General features: G+C 46.3%; 1 protein-coding gene across 12 annotated transcripts in view; it reads right to left on the bottom strand.

Annotated features, from left to right (window-relative positions):
* The window catches only part of THOC2 (THO complex 2), a 294,745-nt gene that overhangs the window by 104,219 nt on the left and 176,082 nt on the right, over window positions 1-14,444 (bottom strand). For 11 of the 12 annotated variants that reach the window (XR_004539500.1, XR_004539501.1, XR_004539502.1 and 8 more), the window contains exons 27-28: window positions 13,220-13,351; window positions 12,368-12,552 (exon numbers count right to left, since the gene is read on the bottom strand). Coding sequence is in view for 8 of the 12 variants with exons in the window: in XM_033944978.1 (XP_033800869.1) it covers window positions 12,368-12,552; window positions 13,220-13,351 (317 nt within the window). In the remaining 4 variants the exon portion in view is untranslated. The remainder of the gene's footprint in view (window positions 1-12,367; window positions 12,553-13,219; window positions 13,352-14,444) is intronic. The other variant, XM_033944982.1, reaches the window with a different exon arrangement.

The raw sequence follows: 14,444 nt of genomic DNA, 5'->3' as shown, positions 1-14,444 counted from the left end.
CAGGGCTCACTGGCATCGGGAACCAACGGTAGGCAGCTTCTCCGTGCGGGGGGGGGGGCGCTGGGGGATGAATCGGACGTCGGCGGGGGTGCGAGCGGTTCTTCGGGGTGGTGGTACAAGCGGTCTTTCAGGGTGGGGGGGCCAGCGGTCCTTCGGGGGGGGCAGCAGTCCTTCAGGGTGGGGCATCAGGCTTTCAGGGTGGGGACAGGACTTCAAGGGGGGACAGGACTTCAAGGGGTGGGGGGGCCAGTGTGGTTAGAAAACTGAGTGGCAAGCATGCTCAGACCATCTTCTTTGTCTGTAGATGGTCTGCGCATGCTTACAGAGCTGAGAGCAGGTTAGGGCGGCGAAAGGAGAGTCGGGACGACAGGAGACTCAGGGCAGGGCAGCGAAAGGAGAGTCGGGACGAGAGGAGACTCGGGGCAGAGGGCAGGGCGGCGAGAGGAGAGTTGGGATGGCAGAAGGAGATTTAAATTCATGGAGCAGCATGCGCGGTATACGCGTGTGTGCGGTATATAATAATTTCTTTACATAAATTTAGGTTTCCCGCACGCTATACCCGTGTGTGCGTTTTACACGGGTGCGCGGTATATGCGTGAAAATACGGTACTTTAGTTTCACCACTGTTACAATTACCCATACATAGCTTAAGGAACTGTAAATAACTAACTCAAATTTAATTTTTTTATTGGTTTTGCAATTCTATCATTTCAATTATAATACGTCATGAAAATCATTTGCTCCATTTAGTGTACCATGAAAAACATTTGCTCCGTTTAGTGTGGCAGAGTTTAAAAAGTTTGAGAGACACTGGGTTAATGCATCCAATGCTGATGCACCTGGATTGGGCTTACTGGAACTGTATTGCTTCTTTCTACATTTTCATGAGCACAAAATCCTCAATATCACATAAGCTGCCACTTACAACATTTTGAGGAATCACAAGTGGATTTAGGACACATCAAGCATGAATTACGTGTTGCTACTTTTTGGGGGTTTGCCATGCACTAGTGACCTGGATTGGCCAGCGTGAGGACAGTCTACTGGGCTAGATGGGCCATTGGTCTTTCCTTTGAGACAGTACAGCACAGTTACTTACCGTAACAGGTGTTATCCAGGGACAGCAGGCAGATATTCTTGACTGATGGGTGACGGCACCGACGGAGCCCCGGTACGGACAATTTTAGAGTGATTGCACTCTAAGAACTTAGAAAGTTCCAGTAGGCCGCACCGCGCACGCGCGAGTGCCTTCCCGCCCGACAGAGGCGCGCGGTCCCCAGTTAGGATAAGCCAGCTAAGAAGCCAACCCGGGGAGGAGGGAGGGACGCAAGAATATCTGCCTGCTGTCCCTGGATAACACCTGTTACGGTAAGTAACTGTGCTTTATCCCAGGACAAGCAGGCAGCATATTCTTGACTGATGGGTGACCTCCAAGCTAACAAAAAGAGGGATGGTGGGAAGGTTGGCCATTAGGAAAACAAATTTTGCAAAACAGATTGGCCGAAGTGTCCATCCCGTCTGGAGAAAGCGTCCAGACAATAATGAGATGTAAAAGTATGAACTGAGGACCAAGTAGCAGCCTTGCAGATTTCCTCAATAGGAGTGGAACGGAGGAAAGCTACAGATGCTGCCATGGCTCGGACTCTATGGGCCGTGACAGAACCTTCCAGTGTCAGTCCGGTCTGAGCATAACAGAATGAAATGCACGCTGCCAGCCAATTAGACAACGTACGTTTAGAAACAGGACGTCCCAATCTATTCAGATCAAAAGACAGAAATAGTTGAGGAGATGATCTGTGGGGCTTAGTGCGATCTAAATAGTAAGCTAGAGCCCTCTTACAGTCCAAAGTATGCAGAGCCTGTTCCCCTGAATGTGAGTGAGGTTTCGGAAAGAAGACAGGCAGAACAATGGATTGGTTTAGATGAAATGCAGAAACAACCTTAGGAAGAAACTTTGGGTGCGTACGCAGAACCACCTTGTCGTGATGGAAAACTGTAAAAGGTGGGTCCGCAACTAGCGCATGAAGCTCACTGACCCTCCTGGCAGAGGTAAGGGCAATAAGGAAAAGTACCTTCCAAGTGAGATACTTGAAAGAAGCGGTAGCCAAGGGTTCAAATGGAGGTTTCATTAAAACGGAGAGAACCACATTGAGATCCCAGATAACAGGAGGGGCTTTAAGAGGTGGTTTAACATTAAAAAGACCCCGCATGAACCTGGACACCAAGGGATGAGCTGAGAGGAGTTTTCCATGGACTGGCTCATGAAAAGCCGCTATAGCACTGAGATGGACTCTGATTGAAGTGGACTTGAGGCCAGAGTCTGACAAAGAAAGAAGATAATCCAACAAGGTCTCCACTGCAAGGGAAGTGGGATCATGATGATGGAGAAGACACCAGGAAGAAAAACGTGTCCACTTCTGATGGTAACATTGAAGAGTGGCCGGTTTCCTGGAGGCATCCAGAATTAAACGAACAGGCTGAGATAAAAGCGTATCATGAGAAGTCAGCCCGAGAGATACCAAGCTGTCAGGTCAGAGACTGGAGGTTGGGATGTAGAAGGGTTTCCTGATGCTGTGTAAGCATAGAAGGATACAGTGGTAGAAGAAAAGGTTCCCTGGAACTGAGTTGAAGTAGAAGGGAGAACCAATGTTGCCTGGGCCACCTCGGAGCAATCAGAATCATGGTTGCTCGTTCCCTCTTGAGCTTGAACAAGGTTCTCAACATGAGAGGCAGAGGAGAGAAAGCGTACAGGAACAGATTGGACCAATCGAAGAGAAATGCATCCGCTGCCAGACGGTGAGGAGAGTAGAGTCTGGAGCAGAAAAGGGGCAGCTGGTGATTGTGAGGAGCTGCAAAGAGGTCTATCTGAGGAGTGCCCCATTGAGCGAAGATGGATTGTAGAGTTACAGGATCGAGAGTCCACTCGTGAGGCTGGAGAATTCTGCTGAGCTTGTCCGCTAAGGAATTCTTCTCTCCCTGAATGTAAATAGCTTTCAGGAACAGATGGTGATTTATGGCCCAAGTCCAGATTTTCTGGGCTTCCTGGCATAAGAGGCGAGAGCCCGTTCCACCCTGTTTGTTGATGTAGTACATCGCAACTTGATTGTCTGTGCACAACAGGATAACTTGAGGAAAGAGAAGATGCTGGAAGGCCTTGAGGACATAAAACATCGCTCTGAGTTCCAGGAAATTGATGTGATGCTTCTTTTCCTGGTCTGTCCAAAGGCCTTGAGTTTGGAACTCGTTCAAATGAGCTCCCCATGCATAAGGAGAGGCATCGGTGGTGATGACTAGTTGATGAGGAGGTTGATGGAACAGAAGACCTCTGGATAGATTTGAGTATACCAACCACCATTGTAGAGACTGACGAAGAGATGACGTCACAGATATGTGACGTGAGCAAGGATCCATCGCTTGGGACCACTGAGTAGCAAGGGTCCATTGAGGAGTGCGCAGGTGAAGACGTGCGAGGGGTGTGACATGGACTGTGGACGCCATGTGACCCAAGAGAATCATCATTTGCTTTGCCGAGATGGAACGCTGTGGAAGCACCTGCTGACATAGAGATTGAAGCGTTTGAAGACAGTTGGATGGCAGGAACGCTCTCATGAGGACTGTGTCCAAGACAGCTCCTATGAATTGAAGTCTCTGAGTGGGGATGAGATGAGATTTGGGTAGATTGATCTCGAACCCCAGAAGTTGAAGAAACCTGATGGTTTGGTTGGTGGCCAGGAGAACAGTCCGAGATGCATTGGCCTTGATTAACCAGTCGTCCAGGTAAGGGAAGACCTGAAGGTGGTGAGATCGTAGAAAGGCAGCTACCACAATCAGACATTTGGTGAACACTCTTGGAGAGGAGGCAAGACCGAAGGGCAGCACCTTGTATTGGTAATGACAACGATTGATCATGAAGCGTAGATATTGTCTGGAGGCCAGATTGACCGGTATATGAGTGTATGCGTCTTTGAGATCGAGGGAACATAGCCAGTCGCCTTGATTGAGAAGAGGATAAAGAGTGGCCAGAGAAAGCATCTTGAACTTTTCTTTGACCAAATATTTGTTGAGATCGCGGAGATCTAGAATGGGTCTGAGATCTCCTGTTTTTTTGGGGGGACTAAAAAATAACGGGAGTAGAACCCCTGCCCCTTTTGATCTAGAGGAACCTCCTCTATGGCGTTCAGGAGGAGGGATTGAACCTCCTGGAGAAGAAGGAAAGACTGAGGAGTGTGCAAAGCAGACTCTTTTGGTTGACTTGGAGGAGGTAGAGTCTGAAAGTTGAGAGAGTAGCCGTGGTGGATGATGTTCAGGACCCACTGATCTGACGTGATAAGTTCCCAACGGCTTATGAAATAAGTAAGGCGTCCTCCTATAGGCTGTGGAAGTTGGGAAGAAGGAACGAGGCTGGCTATGTTCTGGAGAACCAAGTCAAAAGGGTTGTGTAGACTTTTGTGAAGGTGTAGGTTTTACCTGCTGCTGTTGTTGAGGTTGTCTAGCAGCTGGTCATTGTTGTCTCTGACGTCTAGGCTGTTGTGCAGCTTGAGGCAGAGGACGAGCCACAAATGTACGTTGGTAGGTTGATTGTGGACGAAAAGGCCTGGTTGGTGGAGGCTTCTTAGTTTTAAGAAGCGTGTCCCATCTAGTCTCATGAGCCGATAGTTTTTGAGTAGTGGAGTCCATGGAATCTCCAAACAGCTCATCCCCCAAGCAAGGTGCATTGGCTAGTCGATCCTGGTGATTGACGTCGAGTTCTGAAACCCGAAGCCAGGCTAGCCGTCGCATGGCCACTGACATGGCTGTGGCCCTGGAGGTCAGCTCGAAGGTATCATAAATGGATCTGACCATGAATTTACGAAGCTGTAAAAGAGAGGAACAAGTTTGGTGAAAAGTAGACTTTTTCCGATCAGAAAGATATTTCTCAAAAGCAGTGAGATTTTGAATAAGCTGCTTAAGATAGAAAGAGAAATGAAATGCGTAGTTTCCTGATCGATTGGCCAACATTGCATTTTGGTATAGTCTTTTCCCAAACTTATCCATGGATTTGCCCTCTCTGCCAGGAGGGACTGAAGCATATACACTAGCCCCTTTGGACTTTTTTAAAGTGGACTCAACCAAAAGGGACTCATGAGGCAGTTGGGGTTTGTCAAACCCAGGGATAGGAATGACCTTATACAAGGAATCCAATTTTCGGGGAGCTCCAGGAATAGTTAAAGGAGATTCCAGATTCTTATAAAAAGTCTCTCTCAAGATGTCATGGAGAGGTAACTTAAGATATTCCTTTGGAGGCTGGTCAAAATCCAAGGCATCTAGAAAAGCTTTGGATTTCTTTGACTCAGCCTCCAAAGGAATGGAGAGAGAGTCACACATTTCCTTTAAAAAGGAAGAAAAAGAAGACACCTCTGGTCTAGAGGAGGGTCCTAAAGCAGACGGGTCCTCATCACCAGAAGAGCATTCCCCCTCAGAAAGAATAGGATCCTCTGAGTCACCCCACAAGTCAGGATCTCGAATTTGAAAACTCCGGTCTCGAGATTCCGGTGTGGAAGGCTCTAAATGACGGGATTTGCGAAGAGATTTCCCTGACCTGCCTGACTCGGTACCGGGAGATGTCACTGTATGCACCGGAGCCGAAGTCTGTACAGCTTGATGGTGAGCTCTCGGCTCCGGTGCAAGAATCGGCATGGAGACCGAGGAAACAGATTGTACCGGTACCGACAAAGTGGACGTCGATAAAATAGGACGGTCCACTATCGGTACCGGTGGCTCAGACCGAACTGGTACCGGCAGATTTGGTGCCAGGAACGAAGGCAGGAGGTGCTGTAACTGTTCTTTAAGTTGCGCCTGCAGAACAGCAGCTATACGGTCTTCGAGGGAAGGCACCGGTACCGCTTTTTTCTTTTGTGGTACCTGCGGTGCCGCTCTACGCCCCGAGGATGAGGAACCCGATGTAGAGGGGCTCACCTCTATTGGGGCGGAGCGCTTCCGTGGGCGCCTCGAGGTCGGCAGGATTGGGCTCGCTGCCATCGAGACCGGAGGACGCTCCAACGGGGAAGGCTTCTTAGCCGGCTTACCTGAAGGAGTCGACACCGACGCGGTATCGCGTGGTGTCGATGATGTGGGTGCCGACTGCGCCGGTGCCGATGTCGGTGCTGTAGAATCAGACATTTCGGCACCAAACAGTAATTTCTGTTGAATTTCTCTATTTTTAAGAGTTCTCTTTTTCAAAGTCGCACAGCGGGTGCAGGTAGACGCTCGATGGTCGGGACCAAGACACTGGAGACACCAATTATGTGGGTCAATTAGTGAAATTGGTCGTGCACACCGCTGGCACTTTTTGAAGCCGGGTTGAGGGGGCATGAATGTAAAGACGGCTTCAGCCAAATCGAAGGCCTCGGCCTCGATGGTGGCAAAAGGCCCCGCCGGGGCAAAACCGAAAAAGAAGGAAAAAAACAAATGTTGTTTTGTTTTTTTTTAAAATAAAGAAAATAAAGAAAAAAGGAAAGGAAATAATATTTCCTTAACAAGTTTACGCGAGCGGGAAGTTTACACAAAAATTCTCTCACAACGGCCATTGAGAGAGACGCGTCTTCTTAGCTCCGCGGAAACTAAGAAACTGGGGACCGCGCGCCTCTGTCGGACGGGAAGGCACTCGCGCGTGCGCGGTGCGGCCTACTGGAACTTTCTAAGTTCTTAGAGTGCAATCACTCTAAAATTGTCCGTACCGGGGCTCCGTCGGTGCCGTCACCCATCAGTCAAGAATATGCTGCCTGCTTGTCCTGGGATAATGGTCACCGTACCTCAAGAAAGACATGGCGGTACTTGAGGGAGTACAAAGAAGAGCAACTAGACTGATAAAGGGAATGGAAAATCTCCCATATACCGAAAGATTGAAGCAGTTGGGACTTTTCTCCCTGGAGAAGCGAAGACTTAGAGGAGACATGATAGAAACCTTCAAGATCCTGAAAGGCATAGAACAAGTAGACAGGGGCAGATTTTTCAAATTAAGGGGCGCCACAAGTACAAGGGGGCACTCGGAGAAATTGAAAGGGGACAGGTTTAGAACAAACGCTAGGAAGTTCTTTTTCACTCAGAGGGTGGTGGATACATGGAACGCGCTTCCAGAGGCTGTTGTAGACAAGAAAACATTAAATGGTTGGTTTGGATAGATTCCTAGAAGAAAAAGGGATTGAGGGGTATAGATAGGTATAGACCATTGCTCAGGCAATGGGCCTGATGGGCTGCCGCGGGAGCGGACTGCTGAGCAGGATGGACCTAGGGTCTGCCTCAGCGGAGGCAACTTCTTATGTTCTTATGTTCTTATGAATCAGAAATACTTGATGTAAAACCAAATGACTCAGTGTTCAAGGAATTTGACTGGAGCCACTGGATGCACAGAGACCGGTGGAGGCAGTGGCTGTGCAAATATTTAAAAGAAACTTAGACACAACTAAAAAGAATAGAGAGGAGGAGTTCTGAGAAGATCCCATGAGGAAAAATGAAATTAGTCAGGTGCGAGGAGCTGGACAGCCTGAAACTGCAAGTTCGGCTGCTGGAGGGAACTGTGATGGAACTCGAAGAACTCCTTGCCAGGAAGGAGGAAAACTGAATGCAGGAGAAGTTGCTAGGGGAGTCTGATACCAGCGAAGGGATCGTGGAACTAGAAAGATTCATCGAGAAAGCCCACCAGCAACATGTAGAGATCCCAGGGCTGGAAAGCTGTACCCAGGATACCCAGAAAGAAGGCCTGGAAGAGAGGAGAGAAGACACCCATGCAAACACAGAAAAAACCGAAGATGAGGTAGGAGACATCCGCACACCAGGAGGAAGAGAGAACACGCAGGAAGACGTCCCCCCATCTGAAGAGCCGAAAACAATTTCAAGAGTAGCACTGGAGTAAGAGGACTGGCCCTATACCATAGACGTGGACTTACGACCCCCAAGAAACCCCCGAATAAAGAAGATGGGGATCATCGTAGGTGACTCCATTATACGTCACATGGACAGCCACACCGCAGGAGGAAGAGAGGACAGAGTCGTCACCTGTCTGCCTGGAGCAAGAGTGAAAGATGTGGCCAACAGGATCTCCAGGATCATAGACAGCACAGGAGGAGAGGATACTGCTGTGCTTATCCACGTGGGAACAAATGATGTGAGCGGACGGAAGTATGACAGGGAAGAGATGAAGGGCCAGCTCCGCTCACTTGGAAGACAGCTGAAGATCAGGGAGGTGAAGGTGGCCTTCTCCGAGATCCTCCCAGTACCAAGAGCGGATGGAAAGAGACAAGGGGAATTGCAAGCTATTAACGCCTGGATGAGACGATGGTGCGAAGAAGAAGGCTTTGACTTCGTGCGCAACTGGACAGCGTTCTGGGGAAAAAGCAAGTACTACAGAAAGGATGGTCTACACCTCAACAAGGAAGGAGCAAGAGTATTGGCAGGCAACATGAAGAAGACCATCGAGAAGGCTTTAAACTAATAAATAGGGGAAAGCTGACAGTCGACCACCAGTCGATGGCACGGACGACAGGATGCCCCGATGAAGGAACCATGGGCTACTACTCACACACAGGAGGGGACGACCTCACAGCAAATAAGGGAGACAAGACAGGAAGGGACAACTCAGACACAGGAGGGGATGACTATACAGCAAACAAGGGAGACAACACAGGAGCGGTTAAGGATACCGTGAAAGAAACAGTAGGGACAACAAAGAGTAGAAAGTCCAAAAAGGTAACACGAAAAGAACTCAAATGTATGTCTACGAATGCTAGAAGTCTAGGAAACAAAATGGGGGAACTAGAGACAATAGCAAGACATGATAAGTTGGAAATCATTGGCATAACAGAAACATGGTGGAATGAAGAAAACAAATGGGACACAGTACTACAGGGATAAAAACTATATAGAAGAGATCGAGTAGGGCAGAAAGGTGGAGGTATTGCCCTATATGTTCAGGAAGGAATAAAATCTGTTGAAGTGGCTATGACGGAAACGAAAGAGAAGCTAGAGTCCCTCTGGATCAAGATTCCTGGCCAAAACAGCGCAGACATAAAAATTGGCCTTTACTAGCGTCCCCCAGGACAGGCGGAGGAAACTGACTCAGAAATGATAGAGGAAATCAAACAAGAATGCAAGACGGGCAATGTAATAATATTGGGAGACTTCAATTTCCCGAGGATAGACTGGAAACTAGGAACATCTAACTGTGGCAAGGAGGCCAAGTTCCTGGAGGCGCTAGGGGATTGCTTCCTGGAACAAATGGTAAAAGAGCCGACAAGAGGCAACGCCACCCTGGACTTGGTACTAAATGGCCTCACGGGACCGACAAAAGAAGTAGAAGTTACGGTACCGCTGGGGACGAGCGATCACAATGTGATCAACTTTAAGCTTGACATCGGGAATAGAAAACGTGCCAAAACCTTAACCAAAACCTTTAACTTTAAAAAGGGCAAATACGATCGCATGAGAGCCATGGTGAAACAACGACTCAAGAGAAAGGTGGACAAACTTGAAACGGTAGACCAGGCATGGTCCCTACTGAAAAATACTATCACAGAAGCACAAAATCTCCACATTCCGAGGATCTCCAAAGAAGGGAGAACAAAAGGTAAGGGAGAACCGGCATGGCTTACTAGACAGGTGAGGGAAGCCATAAAAGAAAAGAAGGACTCCTTCAAAAAATGGAAACACATGAAAACAACCGAAGCATGGAAAAAACATAAAGATGATCAGAAGAAATGTCACAAGGCAGTGAGGGATGCCAAAAAGGACTATGAGGAAAAAATAGCGCAAGAGGCCAAAAACTTCAAGCCCTTCTTTAGATACGTGAAAGGGAAAAAACCCGCAAAAGAGGCGGTGGGACCGCTGGACGACCAGGGAAGAAAAGGGTACATTAAGGAAGATAAACAAATTGCAGACAAACTAAATTCCTTCTTTGCATCTGTCTTTACGGATGAGGATACCGCAAAAATACCAGAAGCAGTGAAAGTGTTTAGTGGAGTAATAGAAGACAGCCTCACCACAGTTGAAGTGGAGTTGGACCAGATATACTACCAGATCGACAAACTTAAAAGTGACAAATCCCCTGGACCGGATGGAATTCACCCAAGAGTCTTAAAGGAATTGATGGTTGAAATCGGAGAGTTATTGCAAAAACTCGCCAATTTGACAATCAGAACTGGACAGATACCAGATGACTGGAAGATAGCGAACGTCGCGCCAATTTTCAAAAAAGGATCGAGAGGAGAACCGGGCAATTACAGACCTGTGAGCCTTACGTCTGTCCCTGGAAAGATGGTTGAAGCACTGATCAAGGATAGCATAGTCCGGCACTTAGATACACACGATTTGCTGAAACCCAGTCAACATGGGTTCAGGAAAGGGAAATCATGTTTAACGAATTTACTTCAATTTTTTGAGACCGTGAACAAGCAAATTGATAGTGGAATGCCGGTGGACATAATATATTTGGACTTCCAGAAAGCATTCGACAAGGTTCCACATGAAAGACTTCTCAGGAAACTACAAAGCCATGGAATAGAGGGAGATATACAAAGGTGGATAGGCAAATGGCTGGAAAACAGAAAGCAGAGGGGGCATAAATGGGAAGTTCTCAGACTGGGAGAAAGTGACTAGTGGTGTGCCCCAGGGCTCGGTACTTGGGCCGATCCTATTTAATATTTATATCAATGACCTGGAAGACGGAATATCCAGTGAGATCATTAAGTTTGCAGACGACACAAAGCTATGCCGGGCAATCAGATCGCAGGAGGATAGCGAGGAACTCCAGAGCGACTTGTATCAGTTAGAGAAATGGGCAGAGCAATGGCAGATGAAGTTCAACGTGGAGAAATGCAAAGTAATGCATTTAGGTAGTAAGAATAAGGAACACGAGTATAGAATGTCAGGCGTAACTCTGGGTAAGAGCGAACAAGAAAAGGACCTGGGTGTACTGATAGATAGGTCCCTGAAGACATCAGCACAATGCGCGGCAGCGGCAAAGAAAGCAAACAGAATGTTAGGCATGATAAAGAAAGGAATCACGAGTAGATCGAGGAAAGTCATAATGCCGCTTTATAAAGCAATGGTCAGACCACACTTGGAATACTGTGTCCAACATTGGTCTCCAAACCTAAAAAAGGATATAAAACTGCTGGAGAGGGTGCAGAGACGAGCAACGAAGCTAATAAGAGGTATGGAGAACTTGGAATATGAGGAACGACTCAAGAAACTGGGACTGTTCTCCCTTGAGAAGAGGAGGCTGCGAGGGGACATGATCGAGACGTTCAAAATACTGAAAGGCTTCGATAAAATAGAGCAGGAAAATAAATTATTTACATTGTCCAACGTGACAAGGACAAGAGGACATGGTTTGAAGCTAAGGGGGGACAAGTCTAGGACAAATGTCCGGAAGTTCTGCTTCACGCAGCGAGTGGTAGACGCCTGGAATGCTCTCCCAAAGGAGGTTATTAAGGAATCCACTGTGCTAGGATTCAAAGGCAAATTAGATGCACATCTCCTTACAAGAGGCATAGAGGGATATGGGTGACTAAAACTACATCAAGTGTATATCTGACTGGGCCTCCACGTGTGCGGATCGCTGGACTCGATGGACCATGGGTCTGATCCGGAGAAGGCAGTTCTTATGTTCTTATGAAGAGAGACTGCAGATTGGAAGTGTCAGAATAGCTTTCTGGCCAAAAAATTAATAATATAATTGCATGGCTCAGCATAGCAATGATAAAACAGAAGCTCACACATGTATTTAAATGTGCTAGAAAGCTCTATAAACTTCAACAGCTAGTTACTCATTTTTATTTCACAATGCTCTGTCAGATGTCACCTATCAAAAAAGAGCTTTATATCCTGCTTGTCTTCTGAGAAAGAATGCTTCAGAGAGAAGATAAATTGTTCCTTTTAATCTGATGGCAATACAATTTCTTGCTGTATTGAGCGGCAGAACTTACTCTTACAGTATTGAGAAAATTGTTGGGATCAAACTCAAAATCTAGACTTTGAAAAAGATTTAAACTGAAGTACACTTTTTGCACTGCCTATACCGGGCTCCATGGATGATGTCACCCACATGTGAGAATATACTGTCTGCTTGTCCTGAGATAAAGGGTATTGTCAGTGTTGTAACTATGTAAACTCTATCTATAATCTTAACAGCTAAAACCAAATTCACATAAAAAGGAATACAATGGCGACATCTAATTTATAATATACTCTCTGTTTTGAGGTGGGAGGTTAGATTTTGCCAGACACTGCTACCAGAATACTATGAAAAACAGCAGTAAGCTAAACATAAACGAGTTCTGTCCAAATCCTTTTCACCTCATTTTTATTACATTTTAAAACAATGTTCTGTTACCCCATTGCCAAAGCATATATATCAGGCCTCTTCTCTTTCTCCTCTTCACGAATTTTGTGAACTCTTCTTTCCAATGCCTGGCCGAGGTTCAGGACCTTTGGGTACCATGGAAGAATTTTGGTCAGCACAATCAGGATATTTCTGATATGAGTATATTCTCCTGTCTCAAGACAGTGTACAGATGCCTAGAACAACAACATGTAATACAGTAAATGACAGCAGAAAGAGCCCAAGATGACACCATTTAGCCACTTTGGGCATGTGTATAGACAGATTCCAGCTCTCCCTTCCCCAATAACTTATCTTCCCTATCATCCTTTTCCTACTTTTGTCTTTCCCTATCTGCTCCAATTATTCCCAAAATTTGCTAAAGTGATGGTCTTTACCTCTACTGGAAGACCATTTTAGACATGCCATCTTCAACTTTGATTTTTACAAGAGAATAAACCAGGAGTCTTCTAAACCATACAAAAAATAGCAGTAATCCTCCACAGCTGCCAAAGTTAGAGATGGTTGTACAAAATAAAATTTGGCCTCCCCATACTCATTGAAGTTTGGATTTTAACCATGGTCCCTTCCATGCAGATGAACCCAGATTTCTTGGAAGCCCAATGCTGTTGCACCACTGTTTATGGTGGTAATTGCTGCTCAACACAGGTTATCCCCAATGCCTTTTCTTGCAGCCCAATAGAGTCATGCCACTGCTGTTTTAGGCTTTAACCACCACTCTCCATGAAGATTTAAAACAGAAGAGAGACCAATGTTACATACATGTTTCAGGGAGAGAACCTTATACAAACTTACCATGAAGAAACAAAGTCAAAAATCATTTTATGTTTCAGTCCAGTTTACCTTTGTTAATTTATAATGCCACTTGTGAACCACATGTCGGAAGTTTTCATAATCTAGTTGATCAGCTTTGTTCCCGCCATCAAATCCAGTTGCCCTTAATATGGTAAGGAACCCTGGATAATTTCCACATTCCTTGAGAAAGAAAATACAGTTGAAAGCTAATGAGAACACATATTTGTGTAATTTTGATAACTGCAAGGTGAAAAGCATTTGTCCTCATTAATCATGCTTCACAAAAAAATGTGTATAAGGAATTCTGACTTTAGAGCAGTGTCCCACAAACTTTCTCGAGCCATGGCACACTAAAGGTAGTGGCTGTGGCTCGAGGCACCTGGAAGTGTGCGGATATCGCCATGATGATATCATGCGCATGCGTGACATCATCATATCGATGCCTGTGGGGGGTGCCAGAAGGGAAGAGGGCCAGAGAGAAGGATAGGTGCTGGCGCCCACTGATTGCCTACAGGACCTGCCTCTTGCCACAAGAGGCACTTCCTGTAGGCAGTCAGCTGGTGCCGGCACCTCTCCTCCTCCCCAGTGTACCGCGGCACACCTGAAATCTCAGGAGGCACACTAGTGTGCCTTGGCACACAGTTTGAGATACACTTGCTTTAGAATATTGATCTTATAATTCAAAAGAATAACACTGCTGCAATTTAATGCACGCTTTTGTGGAAACATGTCTGATAGCGAAACAAAAAAAATCTGCTCAATTATAGTACTTTGTATAAAAAAACACTCAAATTATACAATACTATGTAACAAAATTTTATTTGTTTTATTGTTCCTGGATAATAAGGGGCTCATAATTGAAAGAGAAAAACATCCAAAAACTGGCCTAAGTCGGCACTTGGACGAACATTGTCAAAATACATCTAAGTGCCGATAATAAAAACAGGTTTTGGACATATTTCTAAATGACCTAGGCCTTCATAGTGCCGCTGAATGACCAAAGCTAAATGGGACGTTTCAGGAGGAGTGTTGAAGGCAGGAGTTGGGTGCGACATGGGCCGGCTTAGACTTAGTCGTACAGCATGTATAACCGAAAGTTATACAGCCCAGGATGGATGGAACTTGGATGTTGTGACTTAGACCATGTAAAACATGATCTAAGTCACAAAAATCCACCTAAGCACTGCAAACACATAAAACAGACCCCCCCCCCACACACACACACACTACCCCAGTGATCAAACCCCCTCAACCCCATAAAAATATTAATCAC

Source organism: Geotrypetes seraphini, chromosome 5, assembly GCF_902459505.1.
Source record: "Geotrypetes seraphini chromosome 5, aGeoSer1.1, whole genome shotgun sequence".
NCBI lineage: Eukaryota > Metazoa > Chordata > Amphibia > Gymnophiona > Dermophiidae > Geotrypetes > Geotrypetes seraphini.
The sequence above is the reverse complement of the archived record's forward strand: the minus strand, read 5'-3'. Positions and strand labels throughout refer to the sequence as shown.